Here is a 26904-nt window from a genome sequence, read left to right as displayed (position 1 = left end):
ACCTCATTCCAATCACTACATACTTAAGATGTTCAGAAGAAAGAAACAGTTATTTTTTCTATGATGCCAGTAATGCAATGTGGTGTTATAACACATCACAATGGGTTCTGTTTCAATTGCATTCAGCCACACCATTCATAGATGTTTAGTTGAACTTTCCTGTTGAAAGAATCTTGTAGAAAAGATGCAGCATTTTCTCAGATGCCCATTCCTTGTACCTAATGATATTTGCCACCTTTACTGGTATATTGCAGTAGATAAGGGTTGTTTGAGCTAGTTTGCTGCCACACTTGTATTTGCTTTGGCTTGGGCCTATATAGTGGCCAGTAGAAGAGTATTGGCCTGTCTAGTGATTAGTAGGAGAGGATATACCACCTGTAGAGCATTTACAGAAGATCATGTGGAGGTGCCAGTGTTGGACTGGGGTGGACAAGTTCAAAAGTCACTTCACCTGACAAAAGCGTGATGGTCTGAAAGCTTGTGATTTCAAATAAACCTGTTGGGCTATAATCTGGTGTCGTCTGACTTCTGACCATGTACAGAAGAGGCATTGTTCTCAGATAACAAGGAGATTTATTGCATGATAGCAATAAGTACCACTACACTTAGTCAGGCACAATTACTAAGATTTTACGGAGGAGGTACAGATGCACCTGCTGTTCACAAAGCTAGAGTAGAACACCTTGTCTCTATCCACTGTCTGTGTATAACATCTGCCAAGGCACACAAAGCTATAGGCCAAGTGCTGGAAGATGGGATAGAATAATTAGGTGTTTGTTTCTGACTGGTGCAGACTTGAGGGCCAAAGGCCTTTTTCTATGCTATAGACCTCTATGACTCTCTGTCAATGCAACATGAAAATTACCCCTCCAGAAACATTACTTTCTATAACATCTCCCCCAAGATTTTTCTCCTCATAATTAACCCATTACATAATCATATATATTATCCACATATAGAACATAGAACATAGAACATAGAACATTACAGCGCAGTACAGGCCCTTCGGCCCTTGATGTTGCGCCGACCTGTGAAACCAATCTGAAGCCCATCTAACCTAAACTATTCCATTATCATCCATATGTTTATCCAATGACCATTTAAATGCCCTTAAAGTGGGCGAGTCTACTATTTTTGCAGGCAGGGCATTCCACGCCCTTACTACTCTCTGAGTAAAGAACCTACCTCTGACATCTGTCCTATATCTATCACCCCTCAATTTAAAGCTATGTCCCCTCGTGCTAGCCATCACCATCCGAGGAAAGAGGCTCCCACTGTCCACCCTATCTAATCATCTTGTATGTCTCTATCAAGTCACCTCTTAACCTTCTTCTCTCTAACGAAAACAGCCTCAAAACCCTCAGCCTTTCCTCATAAGACCTTCCCTCCATACCAGGCAACATCCTGGTAAATCTCCTCTGCACCCTTTCCAATGCTTCCACATCCTTCCTATAATGCGGTGACCAGAACTGTACGCAATACTCCAAGTGCGGCCGCACCAGAGTTTTGTACAGCTGCAACATGACCTCATGGCTCCGAAACTCAATCCCTCTACCAATAAAACCTAACATACTGTACGCCTTCTTAACAACGCTATCAACCTGGGTGGCAACTTTCAGTGATCTATGCACATGGACACCGAGATCTTTCTGCTCATCCACACTACCAAGAATCTTACCATTAGCCCAGTACTCTGTATTCCTGTTACTGCTTCCAAAGTGAATCACCTCACACTTTTCCCCATTAAACTCCATTTGCCACCTCTCAGCCCAGCTCTGCAGCTTATCTATGTCCCTCTGTAACCTGCAACATCCTTCCGCACTATCCACAACTCCACCGACTTTGGTGTCATCCGCAAATTTACTAACCCATCCTTCTACGCCCTCATCCAGGTCATATATACCATATACCTATATTATGTTTACAACCACTTCATCTCACCCAAGTCTCTGGCTTCACAAATGCAAGCCATCTGGTGATATCATTTTTCTCAAACTTGGAAGAATGGCAGGTGTGTTGCTTGAGGACCGTTGACCCTGGTTCTGATCTGTGAGTCATTTCTTCACTGGAGTTCCTTCACACAGAGGGCATTGTTAATTGTACATATTGTTGTTGGCCGTTATTTTGTCTGGCAGACCCTTAAATCTCCTGAATTTCCTGCCTGGACAGTTGAAATAAGTACTTTCTTCCTTGTCATCTCCTGAATTTCTGGATCAGGCAATTACTTTTGATTTTCTTGAAAGCACAGACCAGGTAGTTTCTTCTTTCATATCTTGGATCTCAAAAAGAGTCGGTCTGTTTCCAATGAAGTTATGTGCAGCTCATCTCTCTCAAATTGTTGATCAGGCTGGATGACTTCAACTACCCATTGTGGGTCTGGTGAAAACATATTCAGATCCACAGTCAGTATTATCTCTGTTGCTATCAGTGGCTGTTCTGTTTTAGAAGAGAGAGTCATCATAGAGTCATACGGTTGTACAGCACAGAAACAGACCCTCCGGTCCAACTCATTTATGCCGACCAGATATCCTAAATTCATCCAGTCCCATTTGCCAGCATTTGGTTCATATCTCTCTAAACTCTTCCTATTCATATGCCTTTTAAATGTTGTAAGAATACCAGCCCCCACCACTTCATTCCATATATGCACCACCCTCTCCGTGAAAAAGTTGCCCCTTAGATCCCTTTTATATCTTTCCCCTCTCATCTTAAACTGTAATCTCTAATTTTGGACTCTACTCTGAGAAAAAGGCTTTGGCAATTCATTCTATCCATGCCCCTCACGATTTTATAAACCTCCGTAAGCCCAATCCTCGAACTCCAATGCTCCAGGGAAAATAGCCCCAGTCTAATCAGCTTCTCCCTATAGCTCAAACCCTCTAACCCCAGCTATATCCTTGTAAATCTTTTTTTGCACCCTTTCAAGTTTAACACATCTTTCCTATAGCAGGGAGACCAGAAGTGAACGCAGTATCCCAAAAGTGGGCTAACCAATGTCCTGTACAGCCACAGCATGACATCCCAACTCTTATACTCAATGCACTCGCCAAAATAGGCTAGTGTACCAAATGCCTTCTTCACAACCCTGTCTACTTGTCTGTGGTATTTCACAGATAACCACTCCTGGTATCATTTACTATTTGTCACCTCTACCAGAATGTGACACCGGGTAGAGGTTGTTAGAAGTGGTATGCTGTCATCGACCCTCCTTTGTCTTTGCTTTGTCTTGGATCTATCTAGTGATAGGGGATATACCACTTAAAGTTTGTTCAGAAGAAGCATTCTTCTGAGTTAACAATGTGATTTATCGCATAATAACCAGAAGTGTAAGAGGTACATAAGTATAACATCAGTAGAATGAATGTAGCTAAAGTAATGAGCATTAGCCCCTTCAGAATCATTACTTTGTACAACGGTAGCTATATTAATCCATTAATGACTATGTTATAAAAGATTTCTAGTCTAGTGGGTAGTATTACTCATGGGATTCCGTCAGTCTCTAAATGTTATTTTTTCTTACTTTCAATATCCTCTTCATTCATATCACACATACAACACATTTGTACAAAAAATGGAAATCAAAATTGAGGTTAGGTCAATTTTAACTTAGGTCATATTCCCAGAATTGGTAAACTATAGAGTCTGAAAGCTTACAACATCCTTCTATTTTTAATAGATGGGCCATAGCTAAATTCTGAAAATGGTCACTTGCTCAAAACAAGTGAGGAGAAACAGGAACTGTAGTGGGAGATAATTGCCACTTGAAACCCAATAGAATGGACCCTGGCATAGGGTAAAAGCTGGAGTTGGGCATCAAAGTCACACAGGTATAGGGATGGCTAAGGCTTGTTTCTGGGGCCTGAAGGATAACTCCTGCCCCACCTAGTCCCCAATATTTTCTTCTTATTTCAAGTATGTCTGATCCAAACTTGCTTTCTCTCATGGGTATGGCCATAATACAACCCTATTGACTCAAGTCAGTTGGAACATTAATTTAGCAACATATTTCAAGGAAATAGGAATGATACACAAGGAATGATTTCTCTCCACAGATGCTGCCAGACCTGCTGAGCTTTTCCAGTATTTTCTGTTTGTGTTTCTGATTTCCAGCATCCGCAGTTCTTTTGGTTTTTATTTCAAGGATTGGCTGTTTTTCAATTTGTGCAAAAGAACATCTGGCTCACCATAGTCCTGCAAAAATGAATATGTTTGAGCTAATGTGAGCCCAGATGGTAATCTGATTTCAGAACTGCAAATTGTGTTCAGACCATAACTATATTTATATCACGCCCTGTCGAGTCGTAATATTCTTGTCATTCTATCCAGAATAATTGAAGGGATTGAGTGGTTTTGTACTTGCATATTTTTATGTATTCCCTATATAATTGGTAAATAGCTGCGTGGGCATAAGCAAAACAATATTTCACAAGACACATATTCTAAACACTCTTCCATTTACAAAACAAAACCTATCATAAACCAGGTTTTATGAATTAGACACATTTAAGTAGAAAAAGGACTGTTTTAATTCAAGACCAATGGCAAAACACATTTTTAAACTGGAGATTCTAAGATTTCAAAAGGATTGACAAAAATGCACTCATAGATCTTAAGGAAATCATCTCCAGAACAGTGGGACAGTCATTAAATATTTTTAAGGCAGATGTAGCTAGATTCTTGACAAACATGAGAGTCAAAGGTTCCTAGGGGCATAGGCTGGAGTGTGAATTTAAAGTCACAGTCAGATCTTAATTGAGTGGTGGTGCAGACTTGAGGGACTGAATGGCCTCCTCCTGCTTCAACTAATTTGCTCACATGTTAGTACGTAGTTTGATTTTAATCTTCAGGTGGATGAGTGGGAAAGCAGTTGATGGGATGCTGAGCAATTTCAATATCCAAATCTCATTCCAATTTCACATATGAACTGTACACTTACAGTAGATATTCTGCTGCAGCCCATTGTCTTCAGGCTGGCAGAATAATTGGGCAGTTCAAATTTTGGGTAGGCTGACAAGGCAGAGTGGAAGAACATGGTTCCAGGCCTGGTCCTCCCAGCTCCTCAAAATATGACTTTAGAGACTGTTTCCAGAGTGGTCAGAAGAAATCCCTTGTGGGCCAATGCATAGGCTGCTCAACACCGAGATGTAAGGACAGACCATAAACCATGATGCATGTTCTCTCCATGTGCTCCTTCAAATCACAGTCAGAATCTTAACATAGAAACATAGAAAATACAAACAGGAGCAGGCCATTCAGCTCATGATGCCTGCTCTGCCATTCAATATGATCATTGCTGATCATCTTACTCAGTACCCTGATCCCACATTTACCCCATACTCTTTGATCCCTTGTGCCCTATGAACTATATCTATCTCCTTGAAAATATTCAATGTATTGGCCTCAACCATTTTCCATGGCAGAGAATTCCACAGGCTCATCACTCTCTGGGTGAAAAAATCTCTCCTCACCTCAGTCTTAAAGGCCTACCCAGTATCCTTAGACCGTGTCCCCTGGTTCTGCGCTCCCAAGTGACCATAAGATATAGAAGCAGAAATTAGGCTATTCGGCCCATCAAGTCTGCTCTGTCATTCAATCATGGCTGATAAGTTTCTCAACCCCATTCTCCCAACTTCTCCCCATTACCTTTGATCCCCTTAATAATCAAGAACCTATCTGTCTCTGTCTTAAGAAATCTCAATGACCTGGCCTCGACAGCCTTCCCTGGCAATGAATTCCAAAAATTCACCACTCTCTGGCTGAAGAAGTTTCTCCTCATTTCCGTTCTAAAGGGTCTTCCATTTACCTTAAGGCTGTGTCCTTGGGTCATAGTTTCTCCTGCTAATGGAAACATCTTCCCAATGTCTAGACTATCCAGGTCTTTCAGTATTCTGTAAGTTTCAATTAGATCCCCCCTCATCCTTCTAAACTCCATCGAGTATAGAATCAGAGTCCTCAAATATTCCTCATATGTTAAGTCTTTCATTGCTGGGATCAAGTCAAAAATCACATGACACCAGGTTATCGTCCAACAGGTTTATTTGAAATCACAAGCTTTCAGAGTGCAGCCCCTTCATCAGGTGACTTTGTCCACCTGAGTACAACACCAGCACCTCCACTTCCTGGAATCATTCTTGTGAACCTCCTCTGGACCCACTCCAGAGCCAGTACATCCTTCCTGAGATATGAGGCCCAAAATTGCTCACAATATTCTAAATGTGGTTTGACCAGAGCCTTATAAAGCCTCAGAAGTACATTCCTGCTTTTATGTTCAAGTCCTCTCGAATAAATGCCAACATTGTATTTCCCTTCCTAACTACCAATTCAACCTGGAACATCCTTCCTATGTTTACTCACCTAGTTTCATTAGAAGTTTGTAGGTTTCCATGAGGTCCCTATTCATTCTTCTAGCTATGTTATACAACTGTAATTTACATAGTAGAGGTTTACCTGCTGATACAGCTGAGTGGGACAGCAAGCATGGGAACGTCCCTTTAGAGTTGGCATCTATATTATTATTGGTGAGTTTTACAATTTCCACTGCGAAGAAGATTCATTGCAGCAACTTAGTGTGCCTTTGTAACAGTAGCTTCCAAACCTCAACCTCCTAGGAGGATAAGGACAGTAGATACATGAAAACATCACCACCTACAAGCTCTCTCCAAGCTATACATTATCCGGGCTTGGAGCAAAATGACCATTCTTTCGCTATTACTTGGTCAAAATTTGAAACTCCCATTCCAACTGCACCGTGGGTACACCTACACAGCTAAAGTGCAGTGGTTCAAGAAGGTCGTTCACCACTGCCTTCTGAAGGGAAAATTAGGATAAGAAAATAATGCTGAATTTGTCAGTGAAGCCCATATCACATGATTCTTTTTGTTATTCACATGGCTGAGGAGGCAGTTATAGTTCAATGTTGATGTTTACAACACATTCAACAGTTTCAGCTGATGCAATGTGAATGGTTGTAATGCCATCATGAATAGATCTCTCAGGGCAGGAGTTTAGTATATGGGCAATGGTCTGATTTGAATGGTTACAGTCGCAATTTGAATGGTTCTAATAATTCAACTTGTGGATTAAGAGGCCACATTTTTCCTGGCCCATCCAGAACAGGTTTATAGTTGTTCAGATTTTCTGTGGAAGGTTGAAACCTGGAACATCACAACTCAATTGCCATGCTGTATTTGGTGATGTTTACAGTCAGCCAGGATATGTGCCATCAAGTATTAAGGATGTCATCAGTTTGTAGGATCTGGAATGTGTTTCAAGAGACAAGTTTTCAGATCACTGTGTGTTTTTTGAGGTCCTGTATCAATGTGAGTGCTTTGCTAGTGGTCAGCTAGCAGTCTTTTTTGAGCAGAATGTTTTCTTTGTAAACTTCAGGAGGTTCAATATGTGCAGGAAGCACCTGAGTTGCATTGCTTATAACATCCCAGAAAAAATCCTCACGACTTCCTAGATAGATATCCACGACATTGTGTGGTGGTTCCTGAAACAGGTTGAGTGGCAGTAATTTGCTATTGGGTAGGCCAGGGTGAGTGAAGCAGTGCAAACTCCCAAGTGGTAGACGTGAGTTGTTGAACGAGATTTACTTTTGTCTTTGGGTGGCTTCTGTGGTTTGGTTAAAACACATACCATGTATCTGCTGTGCAGATAGTTGGCACATGATGTAAGTGTTAGATTGACATTGACAGTGCCATAGATCAAGATGCCCACCTATTGATCACTACCATCAAGCATGACAAGCTGCCTGGCTCCGTGTCTGTACTAAACAACAAGACAAGGCAGCAGTACTATGAGCTTTAAAACTCTGGCTGAGGTGCCAGCGTACTAAAAGGCATGGCATGGCGAGACAAGACAGCTGTGTAAATGCAGGTTGAGCCAAATGAGTGAGTACTAAGATAGCAAGCAAATAGCCTGGAAATGAAGCCTGGTTCAGTCCATGGACTGGGTGCATGAATCTAAGCGCAGCGTTACAATGGTAGTTGCTTTTGAGCCCTGTGGTGCACCATTGCATTTCAGAAGCATACTGTAAGTGGACGGGAGATGCCAATGAGGATTATTAAAGGCTGGCACATGTTGGATGTAAAATCTGTGGCTGTGGGTGTTTGTAGTCATTGATCAAAAGGTGTGCCCTGAGATGTGGGTGTCTGTGGTCAACACAGAAGTCCTTTAGAGCAAGTGGTCAGCTGGAGTTTCCAGGTACCCACTCTGACTTCCATGTCAAGAATTGTTTGCTTGTGACAGATAGTAAGATAGAAAGCTGTATATTAATGAGATGAGATTTGGAGTTAATAAGGTAGTTAACAAGCAAGTGGAATAGATTGTCAAGGCGAGTGCTAAGATAGTAAAGGGGAATTAGGAAAATGAGTATAAACAAAGGTGTGAAAAGGAGAAAATGTGTCTGATCTGATTGGAACATCACAGCCAGGGGTTTGGGTGGTGGGGGAGGTGGTGGGTGCAGGGATGTTGTTTGGGAAAGAGAGGGGAATGTAAGAAAAGTGGAGGACGCAGGTCATACTCTGAAGTTGTGGAGCTCAAATATTGAGACCTACAGGTTGTAAATTGCCTAAGCGAAGGAAAGTTAGAATCTTAGTTCCCATATGGAGGTTCGGTGAAAATGGGCTTTCCAGAGACAGTAAGGTAGACTAGAACATGGAAGTTCTGAGGATATACCTGACAACCAGGCCAAGCCTGGTACTGACGGTGCCCAGCATAACCCATATTTCTTTCTGTGATCTGTCGATTGTTAAAAGTGTCCAGCAATTGGAAAATACCTGGGACAATGCCCAGGTGGATGGAGTCAGTAGAGTCAATATGTTTGATGGGCAGAAACACAGGCTCCACCTTTGCATGACAGAAGGACTTTCGAGAGCACTTGAATCTATCATGTATTTGCAGATTGCGGGTTCACATTTTTAATAATCATATCATTAAGCATGTGAAATGAATGCAGTGCATAAGTATAAGGCATACAAATGTTGGCCACGGACAATACTCACCATGCCATTGGTCTTTGCAAATTACAATCAGACATCTTTGGTCAACATGAATAGTTAATACAAGACACCCAAGGGTGCAAAGGAGGAGTGAACTGAATCCTTCCAACTGCACTGTGGGCCTGGGTGACAAGGGTTCAGTAAGCATGGCGTGCTTATGATTTACTGCTAAGAATCTATCACATAACCAACGGACCAACTGTTCCACATAAATCCTTATCACAGAGTGACGTGATAATACACTACATGTGCCCCCTTTCCAGAATGCTTCATTGTATGGAGGAGTGTGTTTAGCTGATATCTGTAGAGTATACAAGCACTGACTCTTCACATAGCTGAGAACTTGTTAAGTTCATTGTGTTCCCATAATGGGGGAATAGGTTCACTGAGACCAATCTGATAAATTCAGCCACTGAGGGTGATAATCAGTGTGGCTGAACTGTGAAGAGAGACTGAGGAGGGATAGATGTGCCAACATGCCCAGGAACAGCAGTAACCTGGCATGGAAGCCAAAGTTTTTTCAGCACTTGATGAGGTTGCAGCGAAAAGACCTTCAGGATTCATCAGAGACACAGGAGAGGCACAGTCTATTGTCCTCTATGCACTTTATTCAAATGAATGAGTTGCAGTCAGAAGATGACGGCTGCATTGAACTTCTATATGACAGTCTCCTTCCAGGGAGCCATTGAGGAAACTGTGTGCAATCTCTCAATTATCCACCCACAAATGCATCAAGACAGTGGCCAATGCCATTTATGCAAGATCATACCAGTTCATTTCAATCCCCCGTGTTGAGGTCAGTGCTGCAGCCCAGGCAGTAGGATCTGGCAACATAGCTGGCTGCCCCCAGGTATAGGGTGCCTTTGACTATACACATGTTGCATTGTGAGGAACACATCACAACATGTTGGAGTTCATCAATTAGAAGGGGTTCCATTCCATCAATATAAAGATTATCTCCACTTCTTAGCGCTTTGTGCCCAGCACCCTGGGAAGTGCCATGACTCATACATCCTGAGGAACTCCTGCATTCCTGCTGCATTTGAGAGTCCAGATGCCTTACAAGGCTGATTACTGGGGTAGAAAGGCTATCCACTATGACTGTGGCTGGTGACACTGTTGCTCAACCGTCAACTGAGGCAGAGCATAGATACAATGCAGCCCAAACTTTGACCAGGACCATGGCGGAGGAGACAATCGGCCTGCTGAAAATCCAGTTCCACTCCTTGGACAGGTCTGCTGGGGTCCTGTAATATATTTCAGACAGGGTGTGTCGTGTCATTCCTCGTGTGCTGTGCTCTGCACAACTGAAGCAGGCAATCAATGGATGTGGCAAACACTGAAGAACTGAGAGATTGGGAACAGTCTTCCAAGGAGGAGATGAAGACATTGAGCACGGAGAATCTCACCTTGTGCATGACACAGCGCCGCTGTGCTGGACGCTGCAAGCCACAGAGGACCTAACTGACATCCCATTACAGCAGATGAGAACTGAGTGCAGTGATGACTCAGCAACTGTAAAATTGTTGTTGCTTAACATGCAAGTAATTTGTTGTATTCTGGAAGAGAAATGCAGCTTCTGTTTGTTTATTTTCTGATTGCTTTTGTGTTTGCAAGTAAAAGATAATCTTCTGCAATGTTTAAAGACTCGCTTGCACGTGATGGTTCACCACTGAACAAAGATGCTTGTCTACAGTGGGTACTAAAAAGAGTAGTGGTGATTTAGAAAGGCTGGTAAGATGTGAAGCAGTTAAAGAAAATAAACAAACAGAAGCTGCATTTCTCTTCCAGAATACAACAAATTACTTGCATGTTAAGCAACAACAATTTTACAGTTGCTGAGTCATCACTGCACTCAGTTCTCAGATGAGCTATGCGGGCTGAAGGTTAAACAGTGACCGGGGCAAGCGAAAGGAAGTGTTGGCTGTACCACCTCTGTGCCTTGAGCAAAGTGGGTTTTTAGCTGCTGTGCCATGACATTGCCAGTGAAGGGCAACTCTAAAGCACCAACTCTTGGCTAGGTTGGCTAGTGTGTAGTTGATGTTCCATGAAGGTGGAACGAGGAATGCTGGTCTATTCCAGACACGTAAGCAGTGGTGATTTCTTCTGGGTACTGCAAGTGGTAGAATTCAGCTAGCATCAGATGAGAGGGGCATCATAGCATACAGCAGTAGTTAATGAGGCGAGTTTGGGATGATAATGCAAGAAAATTTGCTAAACCTTGAGGACAGAAATCCTATGAAAATTAGAGCCAAAAAATGGTAAGATTCAGCCAGCTGGTAAGAGCTTTGCTAGCTTCTTCCTACCTTTCAATACTTTTTGGGAATTTTGGGTAGATCCTATTGACTCCTGTTGCTTTGTCTGGCTTGTTTGCTATCAAGGCATTGTCCATTTCTTCTTGGGGGTAAGCGCTTGAGAAGTCCTGGGGCAATCTTGAAAATTGTATCACGACTTTTCCAGGAGAGGGTTAGAAAAAAAGTGCCTGTCTACCAATGTCATTTTGAGCCTCTAATTCAGATGTTGACTTATTAAAACGGACCTGTAGTCGCTACTATGGACTAAGAATATATAGGGAACAACCATCCAGTGTATGCTGATCAGTTTTTGCAATCGAATCAATAATACCTCAAATTTAAAATTCTTGTCAAGTTTTCATTGTTGAATCATCTTACTCCCCCCTCATTTTCTGTAACTTCCCAAAGCCTGGAAATTGTAAGGGAGGTCTGTGCTCCACCATTTCTGACTCTTGTGCATTTCTGATTTTCACTGCCCTTTTATTGGTGGTCATGCCTTCAGCTCCATAAGACCAAGTTCTGGAATTCCCTTTATAAACTTCTCTACCTCTCTATCCTCTTACAATGTGTAGTGATTGTAACAAAGTTAGCCAAGTGGACCTCATGGAATATGGGTTCCCTGACTGGAGCTGTTAATCTAGTCCAATCAGGGAGCCCTGGCTGACAGATAAGAACAGGTGCACCATTGAAAGCATTCTGAATGGATGCATCACAGTTTGGTACAGCAACTGCTCTGTCCAGGATGTAAGAAACTCCAGAGAGTTGTGAGCACAGCCCAGGTCATCACGCAAGCCAATCTTCCATCCGTTAACTCCATTTATACTTCTCGCTGTCTAGGAAAGGCAGCCAACATCATCAAAGACCCCTCCCACCCCAGTTATAATCTCTTCTGACCTATTCCATCAGGCAGAAGATACAAAAGTTTAAACACACGTACCAACAGGTTCAAGAACAGCTTCTGCCCCACTGTTATTAGACTCCTTTTTGGATCTCTCAAATTCTAAATCTAATGCTGTTCTTGCTTTTTGGGCACCTTCTCTGCAGCCATAACTTTGTATTCCTCGCTCCGTTCAATCATCCTATGATCTTTGTATGTTATAATCTGTCTGTACTGCAGGCAAAACAAAACTTTTCACTGTACCTAGTACATGTGACAATAATAAATCAAATCAAATCAAATCAAAAATCTCGGGATTTTGAAGGCAGTATAAAAATCCAAGGTATTTTCAGGCTGAAGAGTCTCTCTATTCTGGTGCTCCAAGTACTGTTCCTACTTGTAGCCAATGTCAGTGCAGGCAGTCAACAGTAACATCCTTCCAATTCCTAAATCTCCCCTTTATGAAGGGCAAGTCACCTTAAAAAGGAATGCTTCAACTACACCAAATGCCAGGAGCGAATGCTGTTAAGCCCCTTGGTAAATGCTGAGGCAGCCATCAGAGGTGCACCTCTGAGGGCTGCCTCAGCATTCAGCAATGGCTTGGTCGACTGCTATTCATTCAAATGAGGAGGCAGCACAATGTTTCCTTGCTGCCTACCTCAGCAGAAAAAAAATCATGGGCTTTGCATGCTGCCATATAGGTTTAAACCGCAGCCATTACGGCTGCAGATTTCAGTGCTCAAGTGGGCAGCAGGTTCTTACAACAATCTAGCAATCTGCTTTCCAAGAGAAAGCAATGATGTGGAGGTGTCAGTGTTGGACTGGGATGGACAAGGTCAAAAATCACACAACATCAGGTTATAGTCCAACAGGTTTAGTTGAAGACACAAGCTTTTGGAGTCTTGCTCCTTCTTCAGATGTCAGTGAAAGAGGTTCCTCAGACACAGAATTAATAAGCAAAAGATCAAAGGGTCATAGAACTGATGTGAATGTGTTGAAAAAACCTAAGATGGCTGTTAAATCTTTAATCAGTTAGAAAGGACTAACATGCAAATTCCAGAATTTCTTTCAAATACCTTTAAGTTATCTCAGGGCAGTGACTTGAAATACCTTTAAATTATCTCAGGGCAGTGACTTGAAAGAAATTCTGGAATTTGCATATCCCAATTGCATTGCAACCACTGTGTTCGCAATCTGTAGGAGCACTTAGACAGGCAAAGGCACCTGCACTAAGGAATGAACAAGGGTGAAATGTTCAATTTTACTTTTACAATTAGAAGCATTGTTTTATAAAGATTCTGTTGGTTCCTTTTATTTCATGACTTTGGCAAGAGAATGCTGCGATGGGACATTGCACTTGGATAAGAAACTGCTGTATTATAGAACACAAAGCAATGCTGCCATAGGGAACCAGAATCCAAGCAGGCACTCATGGGCAGTTCCACTACTTCTTTGCCCTCTCCTGAAACCTCCAGCAAGTCTTCTCATTCCAGTAGCCACTGCTTCTTTTGTATTTTGTGGTCTACACTTTGACGTACTCCATTTATAGCCCCAAACATATTGCATCCTTTGTGTGAACAGACAGTCATTTCATCTACCCTTCCAAAACCATGTAATAACAGAAGCTAGTCTACATCATTCTATTTACCTGAATGTCTGTTCCTTTCAATAGTGCTAGTTTGGTTGGGGGTTGAGGAGGGATGTGGAGAGTGGGCTTCCTCTTGGAGCTGAACGCATATCCGTTTGTGATTGGATAATGTATGTGTTCAGTGGATCTGCATGGTCCAAGTTTCAAGAACATGCCTCAAATCAAATGGGAACAGCTGCCTGACATCAAGATCTAGCCAGTTTGTATGACCCATAGAAATCCGGAAAGCCAGTTTGGTGAATACAGCAGTTTCTTATCCAAGTGCAATGTCCCATCGCAGCATTCTCTTGCCAAAGTCATGAAATAAAAGGAACCAACAGAATCTTTATAAAACAATGCTTCTAATTGTAAAAGTAAAATAGCCAATCTTAAACACACTTTCATTAGCATTTATTTAGAGTTATGCATTTCATGCAAGGGCTGCCTAACCCGACAACCTCAACTTCAGTCCATTTGTTTTTATAGGGGCACAAGTGTACCAGTTAATGTTCACCTCCTGCATACAATTAAACACAACAAATATACAGTTATCATGCAGAAATGCACTGCCTGGGAAGGTAATGGAGGCCAGACATCTTACAACGTTTAAAAAATATTTGGATGAGCACTTCAAATATTATAACATTCAAGGGTATAGGAAAAGTGCAGGAAATTGGAATCAGCACACATTTAGTGATAGTTATGTTGGTGCAGACTTGAAGGGCCAAAGAGCCTTTTCTGCCCTGTATGAATCTATGCATCCAAAGCTAGTGTCCTTCCTAGCATCTACTACCATATGGCAGCATTGCAAGTGCCCAGAAGCACTTGTGTGTCATTCTGGAAGCATCTGACATCTTTAACACAGGCTCTAGCAGTGGTAAGCAGCCAGATTTCTAATCTAGTATACCCTACTGTCCTTTAATTGTCCTTCATTTGTCAATGAAGGCCACTGTTGTTTGTCAAATACAGTAACCTTTGGCCTCTGATGTTCCAATAGAGACAAAAGCTCAGTATCGAACACTAAACAGTTTGGCAAATGCAACATGATTATACCCACAGAGCATTATGAAAGGAAAATTGTCTCTTTCTGTCATGTCTTAAGAAGTTGCAATACTTTGGAATTTACAGCAACCGATAACACAGGGATTGACAGGAGGAGCATTGTTGAAGTGAGCTGATCTTTTGTAAGATCATTGGAAACTAGAGTTGGGTAAAAATTAATCAGGACTTTTTACAGATTAAAAATGAATTAATTGTGAAGTATCAATCTGTTTAAAATTATTAAAAAAGTATGTAGCATTTTTCTACGTCAAGTCTCGAAGCTGGTCGAAAGACCAATTTTATGCTTTCAATGTTTGCTATTTCTCCTTCAGGCTTTCATTAACTTATTCTTTTCCCTGTGACAAGATTTTGGGTGCACCTGCAGTGAAGGATACAAACACATAGTTTCTGAATTCACAGGTCAAAGGCTTATAATTGCCTTTTGAAAGTTTTCTCAATATTTTTGGACAATTGGACTGCTTTTGCTGGTTTGCTGTGTTAACATGTACACATTTCAGTGAAAGCATATTACATTGTTTCTGCTCCTGTAACATACCTTCTATGATGGAACACCAAACACAATATCCAAGTGTGTTCTAAGCCAATGTCTTACATATAGTAGAAGAGATGCAGGCTAGAGTAGGTTGCCGAGATAGAGAAGGGTGATTCCATGAAGGGATTTGAACATGAGGAGAGGAATTTTACAATATGAGATATTGAGGAGTCAGAAACCACTTCAGGTCAGTCAGCAGATGGATGATTGATGTACAGGGCTCCAGGTCTTGGTCTGGAATTGGCTATGGGTATCAAAGTTTTAGAAGTGCTGAAGTTTATGAAGAGTAAAGGGACCTTGGAAGCTGTTATCAGGTAATCAAAGACATGGTTTTCCTGGGTGCAACTGATATTGTCACAGCTTCTTCAGCAGACTCAGCATATGCAAAGTGTCAAATGCCTGTTCACGCATGGTATTGCACAACAATTTTCGTCTTTTCCCAATCTTGCAAGTGACAGATTTTCAGCTGTAAAATACAGATGCTTCTTGCCACCATATGGGGTCTTAGAAGGCTCTTAGCATTTGAAACACATGGCTGAGAATGCTGAATTCATGATATTTTTCTTTGGATGAAGCAAATTATGTTGTGCTTCACACTTGATGACACTCAATACTCAAAATCCAAAATGTCTTGCATACATGTGTTGGTGTGATATTTTAAATTGTGGTGGAGAAGTAAGATTTAACCAAAATCAATGATAAATGATATTAAGGGTAGTCTGTGGACAGGTGGGACTGCGTAAGAAGCAACAGAGACCTGTGTTTGGAGACTGAGGTTATAGCTGAGGTACTAAATCAGCATTTTTCATTTGCCTTCACTAGAGAAGACAAACTAGACAATATATCAATAAAGCAGATGGTAGAAGCGATATTGGATAGAATAAAATTGGATAAGGAAGATACAATCAATCACTGACAGTGCTCACAGTAGAAACATCGCCTGATTCAGTTGGAACACATCCTGAATCACTGTGGAAAGTTGTGGTGGTTCTGTCTACTGGATGAAAGGTGCAGAATATATATTATCATTTTTGGAATTTGAATTATTTTAAGAGGGGCAAAAGGATGTGTGTTAGTGCCGTTAAGGTTTTTTTAAAACAAAAGGTCAGAAAATCATTATGAAATAGTGACCTAAATACACCAGTTCCAAGAGAACAAATGACTTCAATCAAGGGTGAGAACCCCTGAAGTGTTAACAGAATAAAATGTTTTTTTATTTTTGAGTAGTGTAAATACACTAAGTTATTAGTTTTGTTTCGATTTTAAAGCAGAAAGTTCAGCGTTCAGTTGAGCAGTTCTCTCTTCGTAGGAATTTTTCAACTCAGGGAAGCCAATCGGCCCAACAGAAGAGTCTAGTTTTGTGAAGCTTCCAGTCAGGAAGATTAGAAAACTACAGGTTATTGGATTTGTGAAAAGTTCATGACAGTAGACTCAGAAAGCAGTCACCAAACAGTCTCCAGAGTTCTCGTACAAAATGTCCGGGAAAGAGTCCTTTAAGTATAAACCTAGAGTTCAGTGTGCAGTTTCTGTGAACTTAAAGTCATGAATAGTACTGTGAAACAGGTTGAACTTTTGTTTTGTTGATTATGTTAAAATCTCTTTTTTTTTAAGAAGACACAGACAGCTTTAAGGAGATACTGACAGTCAATCAGCTGTTGAAACATAACAAGGGATAAATAGCAGCAGCTAGAGAGCAGCACAAGGATGAGTTCAGCACTTCCCCAAAGAAGAAGGTTCACCAAGAAGCTGGAAAGAGGTGCAGAAACAAGTGTGGGTAGGAAACGAGAAAGACAACTGAAATAACTGCACAGAGGCCAGTATCCCATCACCAAGTCACCCTTAATTTACATGTACACAGTACATGGGCTTTGACCAGCCAGCTCAGAGCTAGTAGCTAGAACGAGGAGACTCTCTGAATCTCCTGTTTTATATCTGTCAGCCAGGGTTCCCCGATAGGCCCAGGTCAACAACCTTAATCAAGGATCTCATAGTCAATGAGATCTACCTGGCCCTCATTCCAACACTACAGCAAACACACTGAAAAAAAAGGCAGAGGCCTTAATAACGGATGCTAGGAAGTGAGGAAGGCTCCAGAAATAATAGATATCCCCAGTGAGAGGTGGAAAAAACTTTACAAAAATGGTGCAAATATCAGGATGGGAAGGCAAAGGGGTAATAAAGAGAGTTCTCTTCTCAAAAGTGAGCATTGCTGTGATCGTGAGTAGGCTTCATGGGGAACAGCTGTAAGATAAAAAATGGCAGAGAATGACAAACAGGTTTATTCAAAGATATTACAGGAAGAGAGGAAGTCAGCTAGGAATGTACAAATGGACGGCAAGTATTTCCATAGGCATTTAAAAAGGTAATGAATAAGTGAAATGAGTATCAATCCTCTAGGGAATGAGGATGGGGAGTTAATTGTAGATAATGAGGAAATGGCAGATTACATGATCAAGTATTTTGCTTCACGTATAACAACATCTTTCCTAAAACAGAGACCAGAATTGAATGCAGTATTTCAAAAGTCCTGTACAGCTGCAATATGACCTCCCAACTCCTTTACTCAATGCATTGACTAATAAAGGCAACCATACCAAACGCCTTCATCACTACCCTGTCTATCTGTCACTCCACTTTCAAGGAACTATGAACTTGCATTCCAATATCTCTTTGTTTGGCAGCACACACCATGGCCTTACCATTAAGTGTACAAGTGCTACCCAGATTTGTTCTACCAACATGTAGCACCTCACATATATCTTGATTAAACTTCATCTACCACTCCTCAGCCCATCAGCCATGTGATCAAAGTCCCGTTGTACTCTGAGGCAACCTTCATCGTTGTCCACTACGCCACCAATTTTGGTGTCATCTGCAAATTTACTAACCATACGTCCTATATTCACATCCAAATTATTTCTATAAGTGACTAAAAACTGTGGACCCAGCATCAATCACTGCAGCACACCGCTAGTCATGGGCCTCCAGACCAAACAGCAAACCTCCATCACCACTCTGTCTCCTACCTCCTAGCAAATTTTGTATCCAAAGGCTAGTTCTGCCTGTATTCCATGTGATTTAACTTTGTCAACCAGTATACCGTGTGGAACAAAAACAGAAGTTCCTGGAAGCTCAGCAGGTCTGGCAGCATCTGTGAAGAAAAAAATTAGAGTTAACGGTAACCCTTCTCAGAACTCTGCGGAACCCAGCAGAACCTTGTCAAACACCTTGCTGAAGTCCACTTTGCCTTCATCAATCCTCTTTGTCACTTCTTCAAATGTTCAATTAAGTTAATGAGACACGATGCATGGGACTTGGTGTCCATTTTCCAAAATACTCTAGAATTTCCATAAAGCTTCCATCAGAACGGAAAGTAGCAAATATAGCCCCTCTATTCAAGAAGAGAGGGAGGCAAAAAACATGATATTGTAGGCCAATTGATCACTTAGAAAAACTGAAGATAGGAACAATCTGAATGGTTTCATGAAATGGAAAGCATGTTCAATCAATTTATTGGAGTTCTTTGAAGAAGCAACATGTGCTGCAGATAAATGGGAGCCAGTAAATGTTCTAAAGTTACATTTCTAGAAGCTGTCAGATCAAAGGTTATTGTAGACAATATTGTGGTTGATATGGTAACATATTAGCATGGACAAAAGATTGTCTGGCTGCCAGAGAGTATGCCTAAAAGGTCTTTGTCTGATGGACAAGATGTGATGAGTGGAGTCCTGGAGGGGTCTGGGACCCTAACTCTTTACAATTTTCATTTATGACTTCGATGAGGGGGTTCAAAGACATGGTAGTTAAATTTGCAGACCACACCGAGATAGGTAGGGAAGCATGTTGTGATGAGGAGATAAGGAAATTGCAGACAGATATAAATTGGTTGGATTGCCAACAATCTGGCAGATGGAGTATAATGTGGGAAAATGGGAAAATATGAAACTGTTTACTTTGGCAGGAAGTATTACTTAAATTTAGAATGATTGCACAATTGTGAAGGACAGAGGGATTCAAGACTTCTTGTGCATGAGTTACAAAACATTAGTATGGAGGTGCAGCACATAATCAAGAAGTATAATGCTATGCCACTCTCTGTTCTGAGATGAATTGGACATAAAATTATGTTATGCTTCAGTTATACAGGGCATTGGTGAGACTACATCTCAAGTACTGTGTGCAGTTTTGGACTCATTATAAGGAAGAATGTAAATACCACTTGAGGCTGTTCAGAGGAGGTTACTAGACTGACATCTGGAGTGAGCAAGTTGTCTTATGAAGACAGGTTGGACAGGCTGGGCTAGTTTCCACTGGAGTTTAGAAGAGTTGAGGGATGACTTGATTGTTGTCTCGGATTCTCCAGCATCTGCAGTTCCTACTATCTCTGTAAAAGATTCTGACTGGTCTTGACAAGTTAGACCATGAAAAAATGTTTACTCTTGTGGGTGAGTCCAGAACTGAGAAACTGTGTTTGAAAACTTAGGGGTTTCCCTTTGAGGTCAGATTTGGGGGATTTCTTTTCTCAGAAATTGTGTGACTTTGGAGCTCTCCACCTCATAAGGTACTGGAGGAAGGTCATTGAATATTTTTAAAACAGAGGCAGGTTCTTGTAAATAGGGAAATTAAGGAAATTATGGTGGGACATGGAGGGGCGGCAGATAGGTAAGGAGAACTTGAAGCACAAAGAGATCACTGAAAGACAAGAGAAAAACTGGAGGGGCCAATTAGTGTACTTTTGCTACAATTCCATCTGTTCCCATGTAAATGCTATAAATTTGGATTAGGGTGGTGTTTCCCACTGGCGCAGGCATAATGGACCAAGTGGCATTTTTCTGGGCAGTAGACATTTTATGACTCCATTCGATGTAAACCGACCCGTCAAATCCAAAAATAAAAATTGATGGTTGACATCAAGCTGATCCATTGGGGTCGCCCCATTGTACCATGGGTTTTGGAAAAGCCGAAATTGGGAAGAAGTAAATATTTGCAATTAGACCCATTTAAAAAACACTGAACATTTGCAATATATTCCATGCCTTTTTAAAAAAGAAAAGTATTTAAACTGGAACTAGGAGGTGGGTGCCTACACAATACTCCCCTCACCTCAGATTGCTGGCAGCGAGCGAACGCGGGCGGCGGTTGGTGCCAGCGGGAGGCGCGCGGGCGGCGGTTGGTGCCAGCCGGAAGCGCGCGGGCGGCGGTTGGTGCCATCGGGAGGCGCGCGGGCGGCGGTTGATGCCAGCGGGAGGCGCGCGGGCGGCGGTTGGTGCCAGCCGGAAGCGCGCGGGCGGCGGTTGGTGCCAGCGGGAGGCGCGCGGGCGGCGGTTGGTGCCAGCCGGAGGCGCGCGGGTGGCAGTTTGAGCCAGCGGGAGGTGCGCGCGCAGGCGGACGGGCGGCGTTCGGGGGCTGGCGGCGGCGGCGGCGGGGGCGCGGGCGGGTGCGTGCACCGACCTCAGCATTTCCTTCCCTGTGAAGCCGAGCACCGCCGGCAGAGACGGGCGGGCTGTAAGAGGAGGTGTTCTCCGTCACTGATCCTGGAGACCCTCGTCCTCTCTCTGTGTTTCCCTTATCTGAAACTTCACCCATCTCTCTCGCCCCCTCATTCCAGCAAGGGAAAACAAACCAACACTTGAGAAGATGCCGGAGGTGATCTCTGTGCAAGAATTTATCTGCGAAACTCTGGAGGACCACAGCTCGCCGACAACCTCCTCCTTCACCACCAAAATGGCAAACTGCAGGAACACAGTTACTGTACTCGAGGAGGTAAAGCTCCCCCTCATCCCCACCCCCGGCTTACTACTGTTCACTGACATTGTTTACCATTGTTATTTGTGTGTCAGGCACGTCTTGTCATGCTGACTGTCCAACTCTTCCCCGTCTCATTTCTCTCTGCTTTCCTGCATCTAAGATCATTGAATGACAAACTGTGGCTCGGAACACAATTTGTGCTGTCCAGCTCCGCAAATACTCATTATCCCGTTCAAACAGCCCTCCTTTTGATATTTGAATTATTAATATCTGTGCTTTCCTTTGACTCGTAATTCTCCCCCTCCCCGGTGTCTGCCCCTTTTGTCTTCTTCATCCCACCTCAAAATCAAGATGGCAAACTCTAAGAACACATTTCTGCCTTTTGCCCCTGACAGCACATTTTAATCTTAGTACATATTTTATATTCCCTCTACGTTTGACAATTCTGTGCCTTCTTTCCTAATTCTCTGCTCTATATCAGTACTGAAGTTGCCAATATTATACATTGTGTATTTTGTTCTCTGTGCAAGCTCTTGTGAACATTGTTGATATGGTACTTTGAGCCCAGAATCTTCTTCATCTGTAGAAATTCATTGCATTAGCAGCAAACGAATCCCTGAATCTTACATGAATAAATATGTAAAAATAACTGTTAGCAGAGCATATTTGCAAAGTTTCAAAATCAAATTGTGAATGTGGGTGAATATGGCTCTGTGAAATATGGAGGGTACACAGTTATTTGGATTTTCCACTTTATAATAATGAATTATAGATACTTTACAATAAATAATCATTTGTATTTGGGGATTTGGCTTTGAAATACAAAGGGTATTTGGTATTGCTTTTCTTTCTTTGTTTAGGTATGGAAGAGATATTGATCAATCTTGAAAGTCATACATTAGCACGTTTTGATTGTCCTCTGAAGTGGGACTTTTAAAGCTTTTAAACTGCAGAGGATGAGACGATGTTCACAGTCTTGGAATTGTTTAATGCTGAATGGGATTGAGTGATGAGTAAAATATGATTCCTATAGGAAGGAAAATAATTATGAATGTGCTTTTTTAATACTCTTGTGATTTTTTTATTCTAATAAATTGAAGATGATTGTAACAACCCTGACTGGCAAAAGTTAAAACTGGATATTGGAAAAGGGAACTTTGAGGAACTCCCTCTGGAAGACCTGGTAAACTAATAGTGGTTGGTTGAGTAATTTCCCAGATAGGTCTGTTGCAGATCATTTAAAATTTAGTCTTAGGAAAAGGAAACTTTCTTCATTTTTTTCCATCTCTCCATACCAAACTAAGCTAAAAGCTTTTGTAGTTTCTGCCATTCCTACCACAAGAATCAAAGATGCATGAGAATACCCAGTGGTGACTCTCCTAATGTTCTGTTTTCCTTGTTCTCTGAAAAAAAGTATTTAGCTTTTATTCATTATCTCTTCAATTCAACATGCAGAGAAATATGATTATAAAAGTTGCAACTTATCACTATATAGTCATTTTATTGTGTTAGAATAGTTCATTTTGTAATGTGAAAAAAACTACAAACTGACAGTTAACGTTGGCAGTACAAAAACAGACCCAGAATTGAAACATGTTCCATATTAAATTATAAGTGTGTCTGCATGTGTGCTTATGAAAGGTAACCTTGTACAATTGAAAATGATTTTGTAATTTAAGTTACATTGCCTTTAAATTGAACTCCACTTCAATGTTTGTTGCTAGAATATCTTTACTAATTGTTGAAGTAAAATTGAAAGCTGCAAAGACCAGGAGTAAGAAGTAAAAACAAAATGGTAGAATCATACAGGATGGTCCATCAGAATTTGTAAAATAAAAAGCTGCTTCAGGTGGAATCTAATCTCTTGATATTGACGGAATTTTGTGGGATTTTTTTTCTATATTTGCTCATTGGACATTGCCATTGTTGACTAGGCCAGTATTTATTTACGTTCCCTAGTTGCCCTTAAGAAAGTGATGGTGAACCACCTTCTTGAACTGCTGCAGACCATATACTTGTAGGGGGACCCACAATGCTGTTAGGGAGGGAATTCCAGGATTTTCACCTAGCGACAGTGAAGGAATGGCAAAATACTTCCAAGTCAGGATAGTGAGTGGCTTGGAGAGTAAGATGCACCCATTGTTCCGATATATCTGGTATCCATGACTTTCTAGGTGGTAATGGTCGTGGGTATGGAAGGAGCTGTCTAAGGATCTTTGGTTTACCATGTCATCCTCTTTGTCTAACGTTTCCCTATCCCATTACTGTATTTGAGGACTCAAAGCAGTTTAGATTGATAAATACAGGTTTAGTGGACCTTATTGTAGGAAGTTTTCCCCACAGGTGGGTGTATATGATTCCATGCACTATTCTAAGAGCAGGTAAGTGCTTCTGATATGTCCAACAAACTTAATTAAAATATAGCTTGCTGGAAAAACTCAGCAGGTCTAGCAGCATCTGTGAAGAGAAATCAGAGTTAATGTTTCGGGTCTAGTGACCCTTCTTAAGAACTGAAGAACAGTTTCTATTTTTGTTTCTGATTTCCAGCAGTTCTTTGGGTTCTTTTAATACCATATATTTTATTGCCTTTGTGGGACCTTGGTGTGAATGAATTGACTGCTGTGATTTCTTGTATTATAGCAAAGATTAAGCTTCAGAAATATCTTTTGGCTGGAAGCACTTGTCCTGAGGTTGTATATAGTGCTGTAATTTTTTTTTTTTTACTTCTTCTCCATTACTTTCTCCTTTTGACAGTGCAGATATGTGTTTTTCAATATCATGCAGCAATAAAGAGTTGAATATGGAAGACCAAGATCTGTTGAATCTTCAAAATTTCAAATGATTTTTTCACACCAAAGGAAGATTATCTTAATTTGCTTATTACTACAGTATTTTACCACTAAGGGCTTTCTCTAACTAAGGACGGACTATCATTAGCATTAAAATACTCTGCACCCTGCTGTTTATACCATTGAGATCTGACTAATGAAATTAATAACGTTTCTTACACAAGCAATGGTGAGTTGCAGTTGTATCAATATTCTGAAGTAATTAATTGATGCTGTGACAGTCAAAAGCATAATTATTACTACAAATATCGCTATGAGTAGAGGCCCTAGGAATATTGATGCAGTGGTGGTCACCTTCCAAGATTCTTCAGACTCTGGAACTGTGCTTACAGATTGGAGGGTAGTTAATGTAACCCCAATCTTCAAAAAGGGAGATCGAGAGAAAACAGGAAATTATAGACCAGCAAATGTGATCTTGGTAGTAGGTAAGATGCTGGAGTCTATGATTAAGTATTTTACAGTAGAACAGTCAGGAAACAGTTTTAGAATCGGATATACTCAGCATGGATTTATGAAAGTGAAATCATGCTTGACAAATCTACTGGAATTCTTCAATGACGTAACAAGTAGAGTTGCTCAGTGGAGCCATTGGATGTGCTTTATTTGGACTTTTAGAAGACTTTCAACAAGGTTCCACACAAGAGATTAAAGTATAAAATTAAAACGCATGGCACTGGGGATAGTATATTAAGATGGATAGAAAATTGGTTAGCAGAAAGGAAACAAAGATTAGGCATAAATGGGCCATTTTCTGAAGGGCAGGCAATGACTAGTGGGATGCTGCAGGAATCAGTAATAGGGCCCCGGTTATTCATAATATAAATGATTTAAATGAGGGATCTAAATGTAATATCTCAAAACTTGCAGATGATATAGCTGAGTGGAAGGGTGAGCTGTGAATGCAGAGATGTTGCAGTATGATTTGAACAGGTGGAGTGAGTGGGCAAATACATGGCAGATACAGTATAATACGAATAACTGTGAGGTTATCGACAATGGTCTCAAAAGTAAGAAGGTAGATTATTATTTGAATGGCTGTAAATTGACAGAGGGAAATGTTCAACGATACCTGGGTATCCTCGTCCACTTCGGTGAAAGTAAGCGTGCAAGTGCAGCAGGCAGTAAAGAAGGCAGACTGCATGTTGGCCTTCATAGTGAGGTGATTCAAGTACAAAAACAAAGTTATCTTGCTGCATTTATACAGGGCATTGTGAGGTAATATCTGGATTATGTGGTCTCCTTATGTGAGGAAGGATGCTGTTGCTATAGAGGGAGGGCAGCGAAGGTATATCAAATTGATACCTTGGATGGCAGGACTGACATAGGAGGATTGAATCAGTTAAAATTGTATTCACTGCAATTTAGAAAAATGAGGATACGGTTCTTGTGGTTAAAGGGATTGAGGAATATGGAGGACTGCGAGATTAGGATCTTGAGCTTGATGATCAGCGTGAACTTACTGAATGGTGGAGAAGCTGAAAAGTTTTCATGGCCTACTCCTGCTCCTGTTTTCTATGTTTCTATGTTTTATGTTAATGAAGAGGAAGGGATGGATGCAAAGAACTCCCAATACTCAAGAATGGGCCACTGACACACCAGTGTCGAATTGTCATAAAAAAGGTGTCAAAAGTGTACACAATGGGTCCCTGTATTCAATTTTCTGCTGTTTAAACATTCAGAGAAAAACCCTATGACATGCATACTTTGCTGTTTTAAGATAGAACTAAACTAGTTGAAGTGTGCTTCAGGTAACACCGAACTGATGTATTATCAGTTGAATAGATAGATGAGAGATATAATTTAGGCCTTTGCTGCATCATCATTACATAATCGCGTTAATGCCCAACCGTAGCTATTTTGTGATGACCTTTACCCTACATTACAATAGTAGCTTTACTCAAGAAGTACTTTATTCCCTCTGAAACAACTTTAGATGTCTGCCCTTGGAAGCAATACAGATGGAAAAGTAGTATATTAAAAACATCCGTGGAATTTCTAAGTGTTTTTAAGACTGTTTGAAAATGACCTTTAAGAGTTTACATCAATGGTAAAGAAGTAAATTGTTATCTTCTTATTGAACAAGAAATACTGGTCCTTGTGACCAATCGGCCTTTGGCCTGGAAGCAGTGCCAATAGAAAGGAATCCAACACTGACAGCCGCAAAGGAGAGCTATTAGCAGTTGTTTGGAGGGTGAAGGCCAACATAGCAGGTGGAAAAGTGGACAAAGACAGAAATTGTGCGTGCAAATAACTCAGACATTAAAGAATTGATTCCCCAGAAGTGGCCAAACTGTGAACTAGATGAACACCATCAGGGCTTCATGACCCGTGGGAGAGAGGCCTTGCTGATGTTAATCATAGCCATGAAACATTGAGGCGAAAGATTCTGACCTATCCTGAATGAATAAAGAATGGAATTTGGGCAATTGTACTGTGTATCTATGTAGTTTGCTTTTGTTTGTCATATCAACTATTTAAAATGAAATTTACCTTTCAGTTTGTTAATTCATGTTTAATTTGTATTTGTGTAGATTTGTGTTCAAGTAAAAGTTACAGAAAGGGAAATCTTATTGGTAATTTCTTGTTTGGGGGTCAATTGGTAAATTTGGTTATTTTGGATTGTGGTTTCCCCATAAGAATCATAACAATTCTAACTGTTCAGTTTCATACTTCTGTGCATACAGTAGTTGCCATGACTCACTGAGGTAGTGCACTGGAAAGTAAGCTCTGGTAATCTGAGATACATCACAGAAATTAAAGATGTTAAAAACTGCAGGTAAGCGGTTATAAACCATTTCATATAACACCACAAATTAAAACTCCCCTTTATATAAACGCACACGCGCGCGCGCGCACACACACATATACACACACACACACACACACACACACACACACACACACACACACACA

The 26904-nt window shown here is 41.1% G+C and overlaps 1 protein-coding gene across 3 annotated transcripts in view; it reads left to right on the top strand.

Annotated features, from left to right (window-relative positions):
* The first annotated feature begins 20523 nt into the window (after positions 1-20523).
* The window catches only part of LOC109938466 (arf-GAP with SH3 domain, ANK repeat and PH domain-containing protein 1-like), a 216114-nt gene continuing 209733 nt past the window's right edge, over positions 20524-26904 (top strand). For 2 of the 3 annotated variants that reach the window (XM_048608242.1, XM_048608241.1), the window contains exon 1: positions 20854-21157. In XM_048608242.1, the coding sequence (XP_048464199.1) occupies positions 21032-21157 (126 nt within the window). In that variant the 5' untranslated portion in view covers positions 20854-21031. Of the gene's footprint in view, positions 20533-20853; positions 21158-26904 lie in introns of those variants that run through there. The other variant, XM_048608240.1, reaches the window with a different exon arrangement.

This window comes from Rhincodon typus, chromosome 19 (assembly GCF_021869965.1).
Source record: "Rhincodon typus isolate 14 chromosome 19, sRhiTyp1.1, whole genome shotgun sequence".
In the NCBI taxonomy this organism is placed as follows: Eukaryota; Metazoa; Chordata; class Chondrichthyes; order Orectolobiformes; family Rhincodontidae; genus Rhincodon; species Rhincodon typus.
The sequence above is the reverse complement of the archived record's forward strand: the minus strand, read 5'-3'. Positions and strand labels throughout refer to the sequence as shown.